Source organism: Metopolophium dirhodum, chromosome 6 (genome assembly GCF_019925205.1).
Source record: "Metopolophium dirhodum isolate CAU chromosome 6, ASM1992520v1, whole genome shotgun sequence".
Taxonomy (NCBI): domain Eukaryota; kingdom Metazoa; phylum Arthropoda; class Insecta; order Hemiptera; family Aphididae; genus Metopolophium; species Metopolophium dirhodum.
Genome location: NC_083565.1, coordinates 9,523,289 through 9,540,412, shown reverse-complemented (window position 1 = coordinate 9,540,412; position 17,124 = coordinate 9,523,289). Strand labels below are relative to the sequence as shown.

Sequence of the window (17,124 nt, the reverse complement as noted above, 5' to 3'; positions counted from 1 at the left end):
TTTAAAAATACTGTTGCTATGGACAACTATATTGTTTGGAATATATATTTCCTGAGACATAGTTCATTATTGACAAGGCTGGGCAAGTTCATGATTTTTTTTGAACTCAGTTAAGTTAAGTTAATATGCACCAATAACAAAAAGTTAAAAGTTAATTTAACTATAGGTTAACTCAGTTAGGTTAAAAGTTAATACACACTTTTGGTTAACTTTTTATTAAGTTAAAAAAAGTTAATTTGTTTAAACAACGCTAGCGTACTTAATTTTTTTCCAACCCAAAACTAAATTATAGAATATAGTGTTTATACATCATACAGTATTTCCATATAAGTTAGATTCGAATGATGTAAATTTTTAACTTTAAACAATTTACGATACATATTTTTTGACATGAAAACAAAATAGACTGAAATAGTGAAATATTATAAAATTAAAAATAAAATAAATTTACTTAACTTACTTCTTTAAAATGAAAAATTAACTCGTTAATTTCACGTTAATTAAGAAAGAAATTTAGTAAGTTAACAGTCAAGTTAATGAAAACCCAAAAGTAACTAGTTAATGCCCAGCCTTGATTATTGATATATCGTTACAACGAACACCGTACCTACATATAATCATTGTAATATTTGTCAAAAGTTATAACACTGTTTTTTGTTAATATAATAATATTATATTAATAAAGTCTATAGGAACATGTCGAGTGTCACTGAAGTTACTATCGAGTCGTCTGAAGTCGACATGATGACTCCATCCACCGAATCGAACGAAAATTCTTGCGAAATCGCGTCGGAAAGATGCGATCAGTTCCCCGGCCCGGCATTGAGACGGCATAGTTCGGACACAGCGGTACAGACGGCTTCTGCGGGCGATGCAGCCGACGTCGGATTGGAATTGCCGTCTGCGGGCGATGCAGCCGACGTCGGATTGGAATTGCCGTCTGCGGGTGATGCAGCCGACGTCGGATTGGAATTGCCGTCTGCGGGTGATGCAGCCGACGTCGGATTGGAATTGCCGTCTGCGGGTGATGCAGCCGACGTCGGATTGGAATTGCCGTCCGCCGCTTGGACGCAGGAGCCGGTTATGGCCGACTCACAGCCTGCAGCCGACGACTTGGGACGGCGAACGGTGATGGACGGACGAGCCGTCAAGTAGTGGTTCGACCGAAATCATCGTGGCCAGCTATGCAAGTCCCACGTTCAGGTTTTATATCTCGTTGCTGAACAAGTCAATTACGTCGCCAATTTCCGACGTCGTCATTACGGACACGCCGTTCGCATCGTCGCCGCCCGAGTCTTCGCCATCCGTATGTTTGCCGTGCGACTCTTCACCGTCGGCGTCTTCCCCGGCCGTCTCGTCCCCGCTGCAGGTTTGGCCGTCTGTCTCGCCACCGCAGCAGTCGAGCCACGGTTTCGCCTATGATACGGCGTACGTGTTCAATGCCTAACGTCCACGTACGGTTTTGTATACAACCTAACAGTGACGAAGTACGTAATCATGTGCACTATGACGATTAACATTATTTACGACAAAATAAATTTATTTTTATTATTAAAATAATACATAATAACAAAAAGCTTTTGTATTTTAAAAAGTACATTATATTATTGAATATAATATTCTTAAAATCGAATGGAAATACCTAACTATAACTATAACATATAAACCTCCTTTTTCTGTACAATAGTTAGGTGAGGCTCAGCCTCGGTTGTCTCCCCTGACGAGACGCCACTGATTCCCACTCCAAATGCAGTAATTATGATTTACACAAATAGACGTTTTTGTAACATTTGTTGCCTATTTAATTGGTTTTTATTTGATATTATTATATTATTTGTTATTAATTATTATTAACGAAAAAATCAGCACGCTTGTGGAAAATTAATTTATGCGGCTTGTGAAAATCGTGACTATATTGTACTGCAGGTATACTTTCGTTGTTTTTTTTTTTTGTAACCAGTGTAAAGATCTCTTTTTATCGAATGATCGACAACCAATAGCGGCTGAAATCGTTCGGTGAAGTAAGAGCGCTTACTCTTGTTCTAGGTCAGGGTCGGAAATTAGTATCTAAGGGGCCCGGATGATTTTAGGATGAGGGTCCAGAAAACATTTTTCGTTTAGCAAGTTATTTATAAGCTGCTAGATATATATACAGAGAAAAATTCAGCTTTAAAATAAAATCGGGGCCGGAGTACGCAGCGGTCACGCAGTTGAATGCGATTCACACGTTCCACAATCATCCTTAAAACCTAACCTAACCTTTCGATTCATAGCAAAGTGCAAACAATTATGTAGTTCAACTGTCCTCCGATTGCGCCACCGGGTTTCCAACTAAGTCTCACTCCACTAAGACCGTACATGTCTCCTCTTGGATAAGGGTGGTAGTATCACCTACTACCCACTTGTGATGAGCGTTGACAAAGACCTTGAAGTCGTTTCAATGAACAAATACAGAAAAAAAAAATTAAAGTAAAAATATACTTTTAGCGATTCATTTATTCCCCCCCCCCCTCCTTAGATATGAAAGTTTAACATTTTATACATTTTTAACTACAAAATCATTTTTTAATTTTAAATTTGATAAATGTTGTCAAAAATCGAACTTTAAATGCTTATAAAATAAAATTGTACCAATAGATTTTTAATATTTTTCAACAACTATTCAAGCAATATATCTGGAGCCTTCTATTAAGTTGTAATACTTTTTGGTCCAAAAAATACAATTTTACTAAATAGAAATAGAAAATATAATAGAAAAAAAAAAATTAAAAAATTGAAATTTTAAATGGTCCGTAAACAGCTAAAAACAAGTGAAAATATTTTGAAAATTTTAAGGGGTTTATAGGAAATAAAAATATGAGAAATCAAGTAAATATCCAATGTTGTAAAATTTTTAACTTCAAACGCTCATAAAAATTTAATTTGATTTTCTTATAGACATTTTTTTTATTTGATACCAATGAAGATATTGAAGTTGAAAAGTGAAGCATTATTTTGACTACTTATCGTGTACACAGACAAAAAAAATAAACACACATCATTGTAAAATAAATACATTCATCGCTCCGCTCAGAATCTAATATTGACTTTGTGTTCCAGAAAATTATTTAATACATGCCGAGTATTAATACTATTATTCTTGATTCTTAAATACTGTTAGAATGATTGGATTTTAATACAATTTTAAAAGTATTTTTTTCAAGTTTGGTATCATAATGTATGCGACCGAACAATAATATTATAATATTAAGTTATCCAGACTATGATAACATTATGTTGATTCGATTAAAAATATTTAGAATACCTATAATAAATTGGCGTGGAGGTAAATTGTTAAGGTTTATATGTTTCTAAGTTTTCATGGATAATTCAATGTATTAGGTTAGGTGACGAGATCAGCTATCGATAAAGCTGTGGTATATCGGTTGGAATCGAATATTATCGTGAAGTTCCGTGGTAAATATACGGTTCGGTATAATAGGAAGACGCCAGTCGAACCGTGGCGGCTGCTGAACAAATCAATATGGGTAAACACATGGGTAGGCCATTATAAGATTGTTATTATTTTTATTATTACGTACATTGTTATGTTATCAATGGAGTTTCGACAGTGATAAAATGTTTTTGTTATTATTATTAATGAAACTTTAATGTACCTAATTATTGTAATTTTATACTGTGAAATGTTGTGGTTATTGTAAGCTGTATACGAACCGTATTACCTGACTAATATAATATGTAAGACATTAAATCGTGTAAGCAAAGAGCTAGACGTTGAATGCTAATGAGACCACAACCTCGCTGGTTTATCCTATATAAATGTTTTCCAAGCGTCGAGTAAATAATATAATCTTGGTTTTGTTTACATTATTGTTGTTGTAATTATTTTACAAATTAATGGGTAATTTTTAATTTTTTAATTACATTCATATAATTTGAATGATTATGGTTTAGTAAATAATATATAATATATATATAGGTAAGTGCTTCATTTATGAAGTCTGGAAAATAATAATATGTAAAATAAATACAACAATAATTATTATAACACAGAGTGTGTAGATTTTGAAATGATATTATAAATTTAAACTATCAAATTAAAAACTGTTCTCCAGATTCGTATAATTTTTATAAAATACCTACGAAAAATATTATCAAGGTTTAAACAGACGAAAAGAAAAATGTCTCATTATTTTCTGTGGTTGATTTATTTATATTATTTAATGTGTTAATCGTACACTTTTTTTGTTTACTTAAAAGGAATTATTTTTTGTGAAAAGAAATACATAATATGTATTTATATTAACTGGAGGGATAACTTTTAATTTACCAACATTTTTAAATGGTGTAAACTGTGTAATAGATACATTTAAGTACACTATAAATATTATAATATTAAAAAACTAAAATGAATCAATGGCTGTGGAACGTTAATTATACGTATTTAGTGCTAAACTTATGAGTCAATATAAATAATAATTATATCGTATGGTAAGCTCGTTCGAATATAAAAATTAAAATAAATCAAAATGACGTCCATTTCCTCCTGATTAATGTAATTTGAATATTTTATATCTTGTCGTTTTCCATAAACAATTTATGTTAATTCATAAAACAATATTTGCATTTTTCATAGACTCCACGGACATAAGTATCTTAATAAAATAACTAATGTTTAATTGAATTATAATTTGGAAGCGACCAACCCAACACGCTGTGTGTGGTAAATATTGGAATAATATTATTATTAATTTATTTCATTGTTTTTCGTGACACTGTATTCATTGACTGGATTACATTTATTTTAATTACGAATTATACACCTAATTTAAAATTCAAAAATTTCAAATTTCTAAAATGGATTATTTTAAGTGAGAATTCGAAAAAAAAGTGAAATATTAGCACCGCTCTTAATTTGCATATTTTTAAGAGCCCTGATGCATTAATTTAGATTGATTTAGCCGATTAAAGTGTTTGTTTTAGTTTTTAGATTGAAAACAAGTTTCCCGTGTACACGTGTTCGGCGTAACAAAAGGTATAGTATATTATTATGAACGATGCATTTTTAATGGCAAATTAATCAATAATAATATAATACATGCGTGTATAACAAAATACATTGTTGATAATATTTTCGTATGAAATGGTTTTTAATTTTAATTAATTTTTTAGTTTCGAAAAGATAGCAGTTTCTAAAGTTGTAAACGTTGTAAAAAAAACCTGCTGATTTAGTTGCAAAATACAATTTTTATTCCACGACATTCGATTAATATAATCTATGGAAATCTAAAAAATATAAACACTCGTCGATATAGCTGGTAATGCCTTGCACATTGGAAGTGGAGTTATGAAAACCAGTTTTATTATACTTTTCAAATCTCGATATTAATTTTATTTACAGATAGAAATATCATAAATAAAATTGGTACCCATCTCGTAAACATGATTATATATTTTATTACCATCGTATATTTACCTTCATAATAAATCAATATTTTATAATTTCAAAGATGTTATATTTTAAGTAATAAATAAAGATAAATAATAATAAATAGCACAGTTTGAAATGATGATATTTAAAATGTTGAGCTAATTGGTAATGAAATAATTTGAAATGCATCGATAGGTAAAATATGATTTGCAATGAGACTTGTGTATAATACCCAAGTGTCGTATACCTATAAAATATGTTTAATATTAAAGAGCAAATATTTTTTAAACAACAAAAATTTGGTTTTCATGTTGTTATAAAAAAAAAAAAAAAAAAACAATAGACTTATAGAGGCTCAAACCGAATATAGTACATAATAACAGTATAAAGACGTGAAACATATTTTTTATTTTACGACACAATGAATTATTTTTTATGTTCGCTTAAATATTTTGGGACCTTTTAAAAATGCAAGCCAACATTATGTAAGCGGCAACTTTCAGACAGTCTGATCAGAATCGGTTTCCTAAACTGAGAAGATTTATTATTACATTTAGATTTAAAAAATTTATAACCAAACGCCGTTGCCCCGTGCGAATCCGGGAGATTGTCCACGATAACATGCGCTCATGGTTTTCGCATCACGTATTTATTCTGCCGACTTTATAGCGAAATTGAAATGAATAAAAAATCGAGCCAATGTTTAATTACCAGCACGCCGTTTTCATCCGATCGTGGACTGTAATTTATTACCGAATGCAATCAGAATAAATTGAGCTCGGTAATTATTATCTGAGGTGCACGTTGTTGTAATATACACGTATAGAGGTATATAGGTTAGGGTTGGTTATATTATGGCTATAGCAGCAGATGAAATTCACGGGGCACGTACCACCGGGTTCTGTACCTTTTCCTGGTTACCACGGTAATCGCTTTTGATAATATCTCTTTTAACTTGCGAAAAATTAGAAATTGGTTTTGCATAATATTGCTACTCGACGACTATGATGATCATCATAACGACTTTAATCGATTATTTCGTGGATTCCAGTTTTCGCAGGACATTAATTATTAGAACAGCGATTTCGAGAATCCATTACGCGGAAGTTAATGGAGTTTGTACATCATAACGAAATTTGAGTTTCATCCACTCGTTGTTCGCGAGCCTGCAGTTGTGATTTTTGGAATTGGGTTTATACAAACATAGGTAGCTGGTATACCTATATAATAATTATAATTAAAATACTGCGTGGGAATAATGGCGGTTATTTTACTCGGCATTCCGTTATTTTGGTTTAAATATTTTAACATAATTTGAATATTTGTCAAGTACCTAGTACCATGTCCTACCTACGCATGAAGACTATATAATAAAACGACTAGTTTAGACGAGATAAGCGTAAGTTAAAATCGACTATTATACTATTATAAATAATCTAAATATATTTTTATTTCATATACCTACATATTATAGGTATTTTTGAATATGTACTATATAGTATAGTGTATTATATGTACTAAGTAGGTAGGTAACAATTATCTTAAAAATACATTTGTTTTATTACTCATCAATATTATTATTTTTGTTCTATTTCAGCTTTACGAACGCATAAATTAATTTACGACTGCAGTCGCCAAAGGAGTAATAACCATCTCAACTGGAGCTTGGCGGTTTATTTTAATTAAAAGTTCATAAATGTTATAATAATTAAAGCAAATATGTTGATTGTGTCTAGAATGCAATTTGTATAAAAACGAATAATTTTTTTAAAAAAACCTACAATGTATTATATTAGTAATTTTAAATATAATATATACAGAGTGATTCACTAAAGATGTTCACCCCTGTGTTTCCCATTAATAATACATTTATTCAAATTCTGATTTCAGGAATATTTAAGTATACAAATTAAGGGCCATCTTTTCAAATAATTAGATTTATTATACCATTAAGAGTGTCCTCTGGCGTAATAAACTTCTTTTTCTCCAACAAGTTTCTCTAATTTTTTCTTAAAACTGTATAGCAGATGATTTTTTGACATTTTAATATACTATCTAAATCAAAATTTGAAAGGGTAGTTTTTGATGATTGGATGATTTGGTTTAGAAGAGTGATCTCAAACTCAAATTGACAGTAGATCATATATTTATATATCAAATGTTCGCGGGCAAAACATTGTCGTAGACCTTTTTTTTCTTATTTCTATAAAATTTATAATTTATATGGATATAACGAGTTGTGAGTTACATACACGGCACACAGACTAAATACATCATATCTACACTTAACACCAATGTTTACAAATCACACAATACAATTTTTTTAGTGCGATAACTACGAATGATAAAAATTATCTTATCAATACATTTTAAACAATGATTATAATATAGGTTCAATATTCATAGTTCATGATATTATTTCAAACAAAACAATTAGCATTGTATGGATAACTTACTCTTAGAGCACAAATTAATTCCCTATTGTAATATACGTAATTCAATTTTCAAACACATAGGTACCATTAAAATAAACCAAGCTAAATATATCTATTTTTTTTAACACTTTTCTTAAGTTTGGTTTCACGTCTGTCTGTGATCAAATCTTGCGCGCTCGATTTGAGGCACTTTTTGAAGATGAAAAATTCTGAAAATTGGTATAGACCTTGGTCTTGGATGACAATACAATAATCCGTTGTCATTTTGGGACATGGACCAAAAAAAAAAAAAAGGATTGTCCCCACGACGTCGCCGTAATATCTCTCGCAGATATTGAACTTTCTCTCTTCCCCAAAAAAAACCGCAACCTCTTACGAAGCAAGTATAGGCGTGTCCTATCCATTATTATAATATCTATGGTAACAACGGTAATTATTACCAAATAACATTATACCGGTATTCTGATATAGGTACCGAAAACACCGGATACCGATATTCTTTAAACACTACAGTCAGCAGTGAAAATAAGAGCAACAGACTGTTCGTAACTTCATGTTCTATTTTCACAAACATATTTCTTAAACGTTTAATAAAAATATTTACTTTCAACTAAAAAGTAGAAAATAAAAAATAAAAAAAAAAATTTTAAAAACACACTTTTCCATAAAAACATTTAAAAAAAAATTTTAAAAATTGCACTAAAAAGACAAAAATAATTCTCTGTACTTAAAAATAATGAAAAATTTATTGATGAAAAATTTAAAAGTGTGTGGTGCTCATACACTTGACATATATTCCCAGTCACTATCTTATAAACATGATTGAACAAAGAAGTGTATGTGAGACTTAGCTCGGCTTTTAATGTTTTGTATGATGCACCACACACTTTTAAATTTTTCATCAATAAATTTTTCATTATTTTTAAGTACAGAGAATTATTTTTGTCTTTTTAGTGCAATTTTTAAAATTTTTTTTTAAATGTTTTTATGGAAAAGTGTGTTTTTAAAATTTTTTTTTTTATTTTTTTTTTCATAATAACTGTTTGATCTGTAGTATTTGTAAATAGTGTAGTTTATATAATATTATATATCGTTATTTACCTTTAGCTCGTCGGCTTCGATATATCCACTACCATCAGTGTCGTATTCCCTCCATATCTAGAACAAGGATGAATTTATGATAAATATTTTATTAACATATAATATGAACGTTGGACTTGAGAACTTAAATGTTAATTATTTAAGCATATAGAAATGTATTACTTATACCTTCATGAACTCGACACTGGAGTCTAATGGATTATCGAATCTGAATAGAAGTAGAAAGTTCTCTTCCATGGGCAAAAGTTGAGCAAGCTGTAAAATATAATAACGATTAATCAACCAGACTAGGATAGGCGTAAGAGAATGGTGTTCGCCAAAATAGCGATTTCACCTATCAACAATAATTCATTACTTCACGGATGTCAATTTTCCCGTCTTGATTATCGTCATAGGCCTCCATGAAACATTGCTTGAGCTCCACCAACATGGCATCCGAAACTGCCTATAAGAGTTATATTCAAATGTTAAACGACAAATTTGTGGTAATATGTCATTGGTCTTTTTTTTTAATTTAAATTTATTCTCTTAGTTTTATGTTATATTCAAAATATAATCCTTATTACTTCATATTTACATATTAATTATAATAAATAATATAAAGTTAAAAAAAATAAATATATTCTTCATAACAAACACATATTGGATCTCTTATAAAGAACAATTTGAAAGTTCAAAGTTCAAATAATAATAATATAATTTATAATGAATAAATATTTTTCCGTGTGACTGAAAATACAAAGAATACTTTAATTTATTATATGCAAAAAAATAGGTAGCTACAAGAAAATTATTTTAAGTTAAGTACTGGTAATTTTTATTTACATTGTATTTGTTTTTTATTTAAACATACATCAAACAAAAATTTATATTCTAAGCATTGAAATTTTTAGTGAGAAATTTTATTTTTTCATCAAGATTAATTTTAAATATTTTATAAGACATAGAGAGGTAAGCACGCAAAAATAAATACACGTCAATTATTTTTTTCAATATACCTTAACGTTAAAAATGTTTTGCAATTCAGTTTAAATCAAACTGTTTTAAAATGTATTATCATTAAATGTTAAATACATAATATTACGTACACCACGTTGTATATTATATTACTATAATATTACTAAAGTAAATGACTAGGTACATTTTTTGCTTGTTAGTAGTTAATATAATAACTCAATTAAATGATAATGGTCGTAATTTACATTTCAACATTCATTTTATAATGATAAAAATATAATTTGGAGGAAATACACGTAGGTATAACGTTGGTTTACGCATTTATGAGTTCCTATAGTAGGTATGATTTTATTTTTTATAATATTTTCGTTAGTTTATTTTAAAGTTTTTGCTAGAAAATAAATTGTAAGATAGTTGTTGTTGAGTTATTTTCAATTGTAACTTATCATATACATTATGTTCGTTGTATTTATATGCATACCTACATATTATTTAGTGTTACGTTTTTGGCATTATTATTGATTGCTCTGCGATAAGATTGAGTATTATAGGTTGAGGTTATAGAGTATAATATAGACATTACTGTATAATATTTTTGATAATGTATTTTCAGCTTTCTCTTGAAAATATTGTTTTGTGAGCTGAAACCGTACATCAAAATACATATGAAATATTCAGACCATTTGAATTTAATCGAGCCTGATCGCGGGTAACTGTCGGTTTTTGTTTGATAAATCCGGGATAAAGCAGATTCCATAATGTATACGCGAGGATACAGTTTAGTTAGGAAAGATAAAATATCTGTTCCTACTGCACATATTTTATACCAACAAAAAAATAATGTTATACGCTGTGTAGTCATAGTAGTAAGTGACTTTGTAATATTTATTTAGGCACCCGCCATAGATCAAATATAAATCTTTGACTAAACGTCATTAAATCACCATCAGTTACTTTATTTATTAATGTATAAGTTTATAACTCTATCAGAGGGAGATAAACCATAAAATACAGTAAATTCATTTTTATAAAAAAAAAGTTATCCTTAAAAATATGTACATTGTACAAATTGCGTTCAAAAATGAATAGTAAAATTATTAATGTTGAGAATTTATAAAAGTACGTAAAACCGATGTATAAATATACAATTTTTAAAAACAAATAATTATCCTTTTAAGAAAGCAGAGTTTAGATAAAACCTCTATTGGCTGTCCGAAAACCACTGACTTGCGTTAAAGAAACTTGATGATAAATCATTGTCGACAAGCGGTCATAGCGGCCATCGATCTTTTTCACCTCAGTATTTTTATTTTTAATTTTATCTTCCGGCGTAAAGTCATTTCCCACCATCCTATACACACCTTAATGGTATTAAGGAGCGTAATATTGTTGCGTGTTACTACAAAAAAGGTAGGTAAGCTTAAAAATAAACGAAATCGTTCTGTGTCCTACCCTGCACGACCCGTCTTACGATATAGTAAAACGGTCTGTCACGGGCCAAAATTAATTTTTAACACTTTACATGGGCAATTTCGAGAGCGTTCAAAGCACGAACAATACGGATGGACGGAAAAAGGAAACGAAAATGACCTTTTGAACGGCGGATGGATGTTCCGGTTGAGAGGCGAACAATGGGTCAATATGAACATAGTGCATGTAGAACGATACTAGAGACGGTATTTTTCTATACCCTTTAAATTTTAAACACGAGGTGTAATATATATAATATATATTTAGTGTTGAATTTTTAAATTGTTCAAGAACTTTAGGTTAGGATACATGGCGATTACACGTTTTATGCGGTACACGATGTACCTTAGGTGACAATTATTAATGACTAAATTTTAGTTGTTGACCATTTAAAGTTTTGATATTTTACGTGGATACCTATACCTATATTATTAAGAACCATTTCAAAAATGAAATATTTAAATTTACTGGTGTGAAAAAAGACGTGGTAATAATAATTATGCATTCTGTGTTATTTTGTATTTAAAAGTGAAGACTTATGATAAACAATCGCATTCATAAAAAAAAAACAATTTTCTCTCGGTTTGCTTTTAAGTGCCCATAAATAAAACTTTAAAACTATCATTTTAAATTAATTGCAATTAAAACTAAAAGAAAGGATGACGTTTATATTCATTTTGATATTTCAAATTGAAAAAAATTTTTAATGAAACGAGTTTTAGGCATGAAAGTATACGATGACATTTTTTTGTTCTTTCTCTACCATAAATTAATAATTATGGTGAAAGTTAAAAAAGTCTGTAAAAATTATTTAAAAGTATGTATTTCATATGTAATTTATTATTGTAAATTACCTATAAAATTACTTGTTTTTCGTAATTAATTCTGAATATTGTTATTAATTAACAACTATAAACAGCGGTCACAAATAATTACGTCTTTTTTTACTATAATAATTTACAGCATATAACTGTAAAATATGTTTAAGACAACAAAAACACACAGATATAACACAAACAATTGTCTAAAGCAATCGTTCATCAGAAACAGATCCACTATCATCCTATACAAAGCATTGATATATATATATACTATTATACAAAGCCCTGTCACCAAAAAAATTTAGCTGAGATAAACTTTAAAGTTTTTTAGGACATGCCTGACTTTTATAATTCAGCAGTTTTCTTTTTTACCTTTAGACTTTTTTCCATTTATTCGGACTTTTTATTCTAATATCATAATTATTTTATACAGACATTGATAGATCTGTTCCTAACGTAAGTCCACATTCATAACGTCAAACCTACTCCACTGTTATGCAAAAAAAACTCTATGCGATTAACAGATGATTGAAGTTTAAAAATGTTACAATTAACATTTATAATTGATAAATTTGAATAGATACATATTCATTACTCCATTAGACATTAGACATAAGAAGATGCAATATTGATGTTAAAACAAATCAAATTGTACTATGAAAAAAAACTATAGTAAGTGAAATGAATCAGGGTTAATAATTTTGTTTAGTTTTATTTTTATTACTTATAAGTTACAACAAATATTTGGATTGTCAGTATATTGTATTGATTATTGACCCATATACAATAGGTAGTGACAAATTCAATTTATGTATATTTAATTAAATTTTAGATAGGAGTTTTAAATCGTAGAGTTTCTTTTACCCAACACTGACCACAATTTATAATAATGATATTGGGCACTAAAAATCATGGTGGTACTCAAACATATTTGACGTCACTTTTATGGTTTTAGTAATAACAATTACCATTCACAAAGGAATTATTATTTTTTTCGTTACTGCAGTTGCGAACTACATTAAGTTAACTGAGCGTTTTATTGTTTTTATTTATTTATTTATTTTTACACTTTCCGGTGTCATTTTTGTATTTCGTTTGCCTGAGAGACAGGCTTATTATTTGTCGTAGACCAACAATAATAGAAAAGACCGTTAAAGTGATTTCGATTGCTCCGGCTGTGCTGGCCTGTCTCAACTTTTATTAATGTTTTATTTTTTTTATATATATATACATATATATTATTTAAAAAGAAAAAAGAGCTTAAACGACACGACGCAGCTATAATATATATACCATATACATCTAGCAGCGAGTATATGTATAAATACGTGTGTGCATGTGTACAATTTACCTCAGGGCTGACGTCCGCGGTATTAGCACTGGAGACAAATTCTCTCAGAAAGCCGTCCAGCTCGGTGCCTTCAATGTATCCATTACCTGTGGGGAAAAAAAAAAATATAAAATATAAAGCACGCGATAAAAATACTATGAGAAGCGGAAAAAGTTTCACGAATCTCACAGTTCTGCGTGACACATATATCTATGTTAGATGTGTGTGTGTGTGTGTGTGGGTTAATCCTGTCTGAGAATACGGCGTATAGTTTATAGTCCCTATCAATATAATATATACACGAATACGCTGGGGACGGTATACCGTTTCGCAGTCGGTCTAAATAGACTCGATAATTTATTACGGGTACCGACGTCCTACCTTTATTATTCGTGTCAGTTCCGAAGGATTCAACAGCGAGGACCATAACGCGGACACACTGACATTTGTGTTTCGTCCGCCAATAATCGCGCATTATATTATAATATTATATAATACCCGTCCGCATTACACCGTTACAGTATACACTAATGTTGCGTTGAAAAACCATGTTTATACCTAATAGGCAATTCACTTTATGTGCATATTATTGTTATCATTTCAGTGTTTGCCGATCGACAGCAATAGCGTTGTATAGATACATTAAATACGGATGCAATTAATAATTTACCGATTATTGATTCAATAGAGTCGTTTATCGATGACAAACGTCCTTTCAGATAGCATAATGGCAACACGTCAAATCAACTCGCGTATTATGCAGGTGTATACCGCACATCAATAGCCGGAGGGTTGCCTCGGTGATCGATTGAAAAAGCCTGATACAGGTAATACGCATAAAATATTATAATATTGTGTTGTGACCGACGAATGATGACGACACGAAGACACATTTCCTTATTTTTCTTTTGCTAAGTAATATAAACATAATATAATGTTACCTATATAGTATTTGATTTGAACGTAAACTAAAAGAATTAATAGATTCTATACGATTTTACAATAGACGTGTGTAAATAATATAAACGTGTGCAATAAATACTATATAGATATTTTCTATTGATTATTGATCGATATTATATATTATTACTATACATATTTAAAGCATTGGACAGTTGCAAGTGAATATCAATATCATAATATATTTATGGATGGCGGCCAGAATTGTGTGGGCGTAAAATATATGTTTTATATAGCACGCGATCGTCAAAATATCTACGTATATTGAAATTTCAACTGTATTAGCTGTTATATAGCTTCTGATGTTTTATTAGATTAAACTTAAACATACTTCGATTCAAATTATATAGGTTACAGGGTTATGTTTTCCAGCATTGCGTTTATAAACGATAAAACAGAGTGGTCAAGTTTTCCGTGTTAATAATAAAAAACCGATTATTAATTATTATTATTCGGCACAACTACGCCGAATACGTTACAAACGAAATTTTTGCATAACATTCACTCGAAAATTAATAATATTAAATACCAGCCAACAAACTGCACCTACACAGCTCTCGCTTCTATTGCAAGATATTCGCTTTTAAATTGTGTTCACTATAATATTATTGTAAATCAACGTAAGTAATAATCACTATTATATTATTTTCAAAAAAAATCTTTGGAGAGTTAATCGATACACATTCACTTAACGATTATTGTACCTATATGTAGACGTATAACTATGTCCACTCCGAATTCTCTCTTTTTTTATTTATGACAGTTATTTTTGACACGAAAATAATAAATTAAACATTTTCGTTTGAAGTACGGCTGCTAAGAGAATTCATTCCATTCACAACCATTACGTTTTTGTCCAATGAATGCATTTGGTAATATTATTTTGTACGAATCTATTTTATAAATTTACGCGGCGGTGAACATGCCAGTTTCTGATTAAAAAGGTTGGGTATAAAATGAGGAAAACATAATAATGTCCAAATGGCCAAAAAATAAAAATTTCGGGGTTGACTAAAAAGGTACATAGTATATAATATAAAATACGGGAAGATCACTGCAGCAGTGGTCCACCGAATATAATATTTTATTATATTATGAGGAAAAATAGCGCATATCTAACATTTATTTTTATCACCGCATGATATTATGCGTAAAAATTGCACCCATAAAGCACAATTGAGTAAAGCTGCCGTATAATAAAACTGAATTATGCGGCCGAATATAAAAAAAAGGCCACATAGAGTAGAAAAATCCGACACGGAAATTAATTCGCCCGGCGGTGAACAAACATACGTGTTGAATAAAGTGGGTAGGCAGGTAGATAGGTACATAACGCGTATTGTATACTATTATTAACATTATTATTATTATTATTATTATTATACACAGCTGTAACTGTGCGAAGAGTGTCTGATGAATAAATGAATTTTTAGTGTTAGTTGTATAATGTAGAGTGCATTAAGGAAATAAGGACATCGCCATGTTCAAAATGTACAGCACTCTCTCGTTTAATGGATCCATAATATCATGATCATAATGTGATACGTACCTGCTGAATATTACTACGGTCTACGGTTAGTTGTGAATAAAAGTAAAACATTGAAACATCTCAATTACCCACAACGGACGTTGAAGCAAAACAATTCGCAAAATGAGCAAGCTATGTTTTGGAGTTTACAAAATAATATAAACACGTAAATGGCGTACACCTAATTAGTATCGTGGTAAAAATTAAATTTGTTCGGAAGAATAACAATTATTCTATTGTAATAAAATATGTTTTCTTATCATAAAGCACGAATAATGGAAACAAATACTTATATATATATATATATTATATATATTATATTATTGTGTATAAGTATGCGAGTAAATGAAACATTTGTAAAAACTTTCGTTAAATACAAACCAGTCTTCAAAAGTTTAATTCAGCTGTAATTTTTATTAAACAGTATAAACATAATTAATCATAGGTGTGGTTTATATTAACAATTAACGGCATAATACTAGACGATTTAGTGTACATTTAAATTGAATTGCATGTAGCTACATGACGTCAGTTTATTAAAATGTATAATATAATATTTTATTTTATCCATATTGACTTTAAGTTTCATTTCAATAACCATTTTATACTACAAACAATTATTATATTTTGTGCAGGACACGCGTTTATTAATAATAAAAAAAAAATATACGCAAACGATTTTGATGTTTTATGAATATATATTTTGAAGATGTGAAAATTAGGTAGGAACCAATTTAGTATTTTTTTTAATATTGGAGATTTTATAAACCTCTCATGTTCTAAAACAATAATTTTACTGTAGAGGAGCATCACAGCGTGGACAGTATTTATTTAAAAACCAGCTCTGCATTCATTAGCATATTATAATATTTAATTTAATCATCTGGGTTATCATCTGGAAATCAAATTTATAAATAATAATTACACAAAAATTGGATTTAAATAAGTACATTTTTTATGTTTTATTCAAACACAAAATGGATACACAAAATACAAGTTTGTAATGTATCTACGGAAAACTATTTCAACAAATTAGAAGAAACCACAAAGAAATTTATTGAAAGGCGATTCGTTAAAAAATTGTTGGTTAA

The 17,124-nt window shown here is 29.5% G+C and overlaps 1 protein-coding gene across 1 annotated transcript in view; it reads right to left on the bottom strand.

Annotated features, from left to right (window-relative positions):
* The window catches only part of LOC132946756 (calbindin-32), a 72,473-nt gene that overhangs the window by 29,537 nt on the left and 25,812 nt on the right, over positions 1–17,124 (bottom strand). Inside the window, exons 3-6 of the mRNA XM_061016816.1 lie at positions 13,567–13,652; positions 9,323–9,412; positions 9,136–9,222; positions 8,968–9,024 (exon numbers count right to left, since the gene is read on the bottom strand). Of these exons, the coding sequence (XP_060872799.1) occupies positions 8,968–9,024; positions 9,136–9,222; positions 9,323–9,412; positions 13,567–13,652 (320 nt within the window). The remainder of the gene's footprint in view (positions 1–8,967; positions 9,025–9,135; positions 9,223–9,322; positions 9,413–13,566; positions 13,653–17,124) is intronic.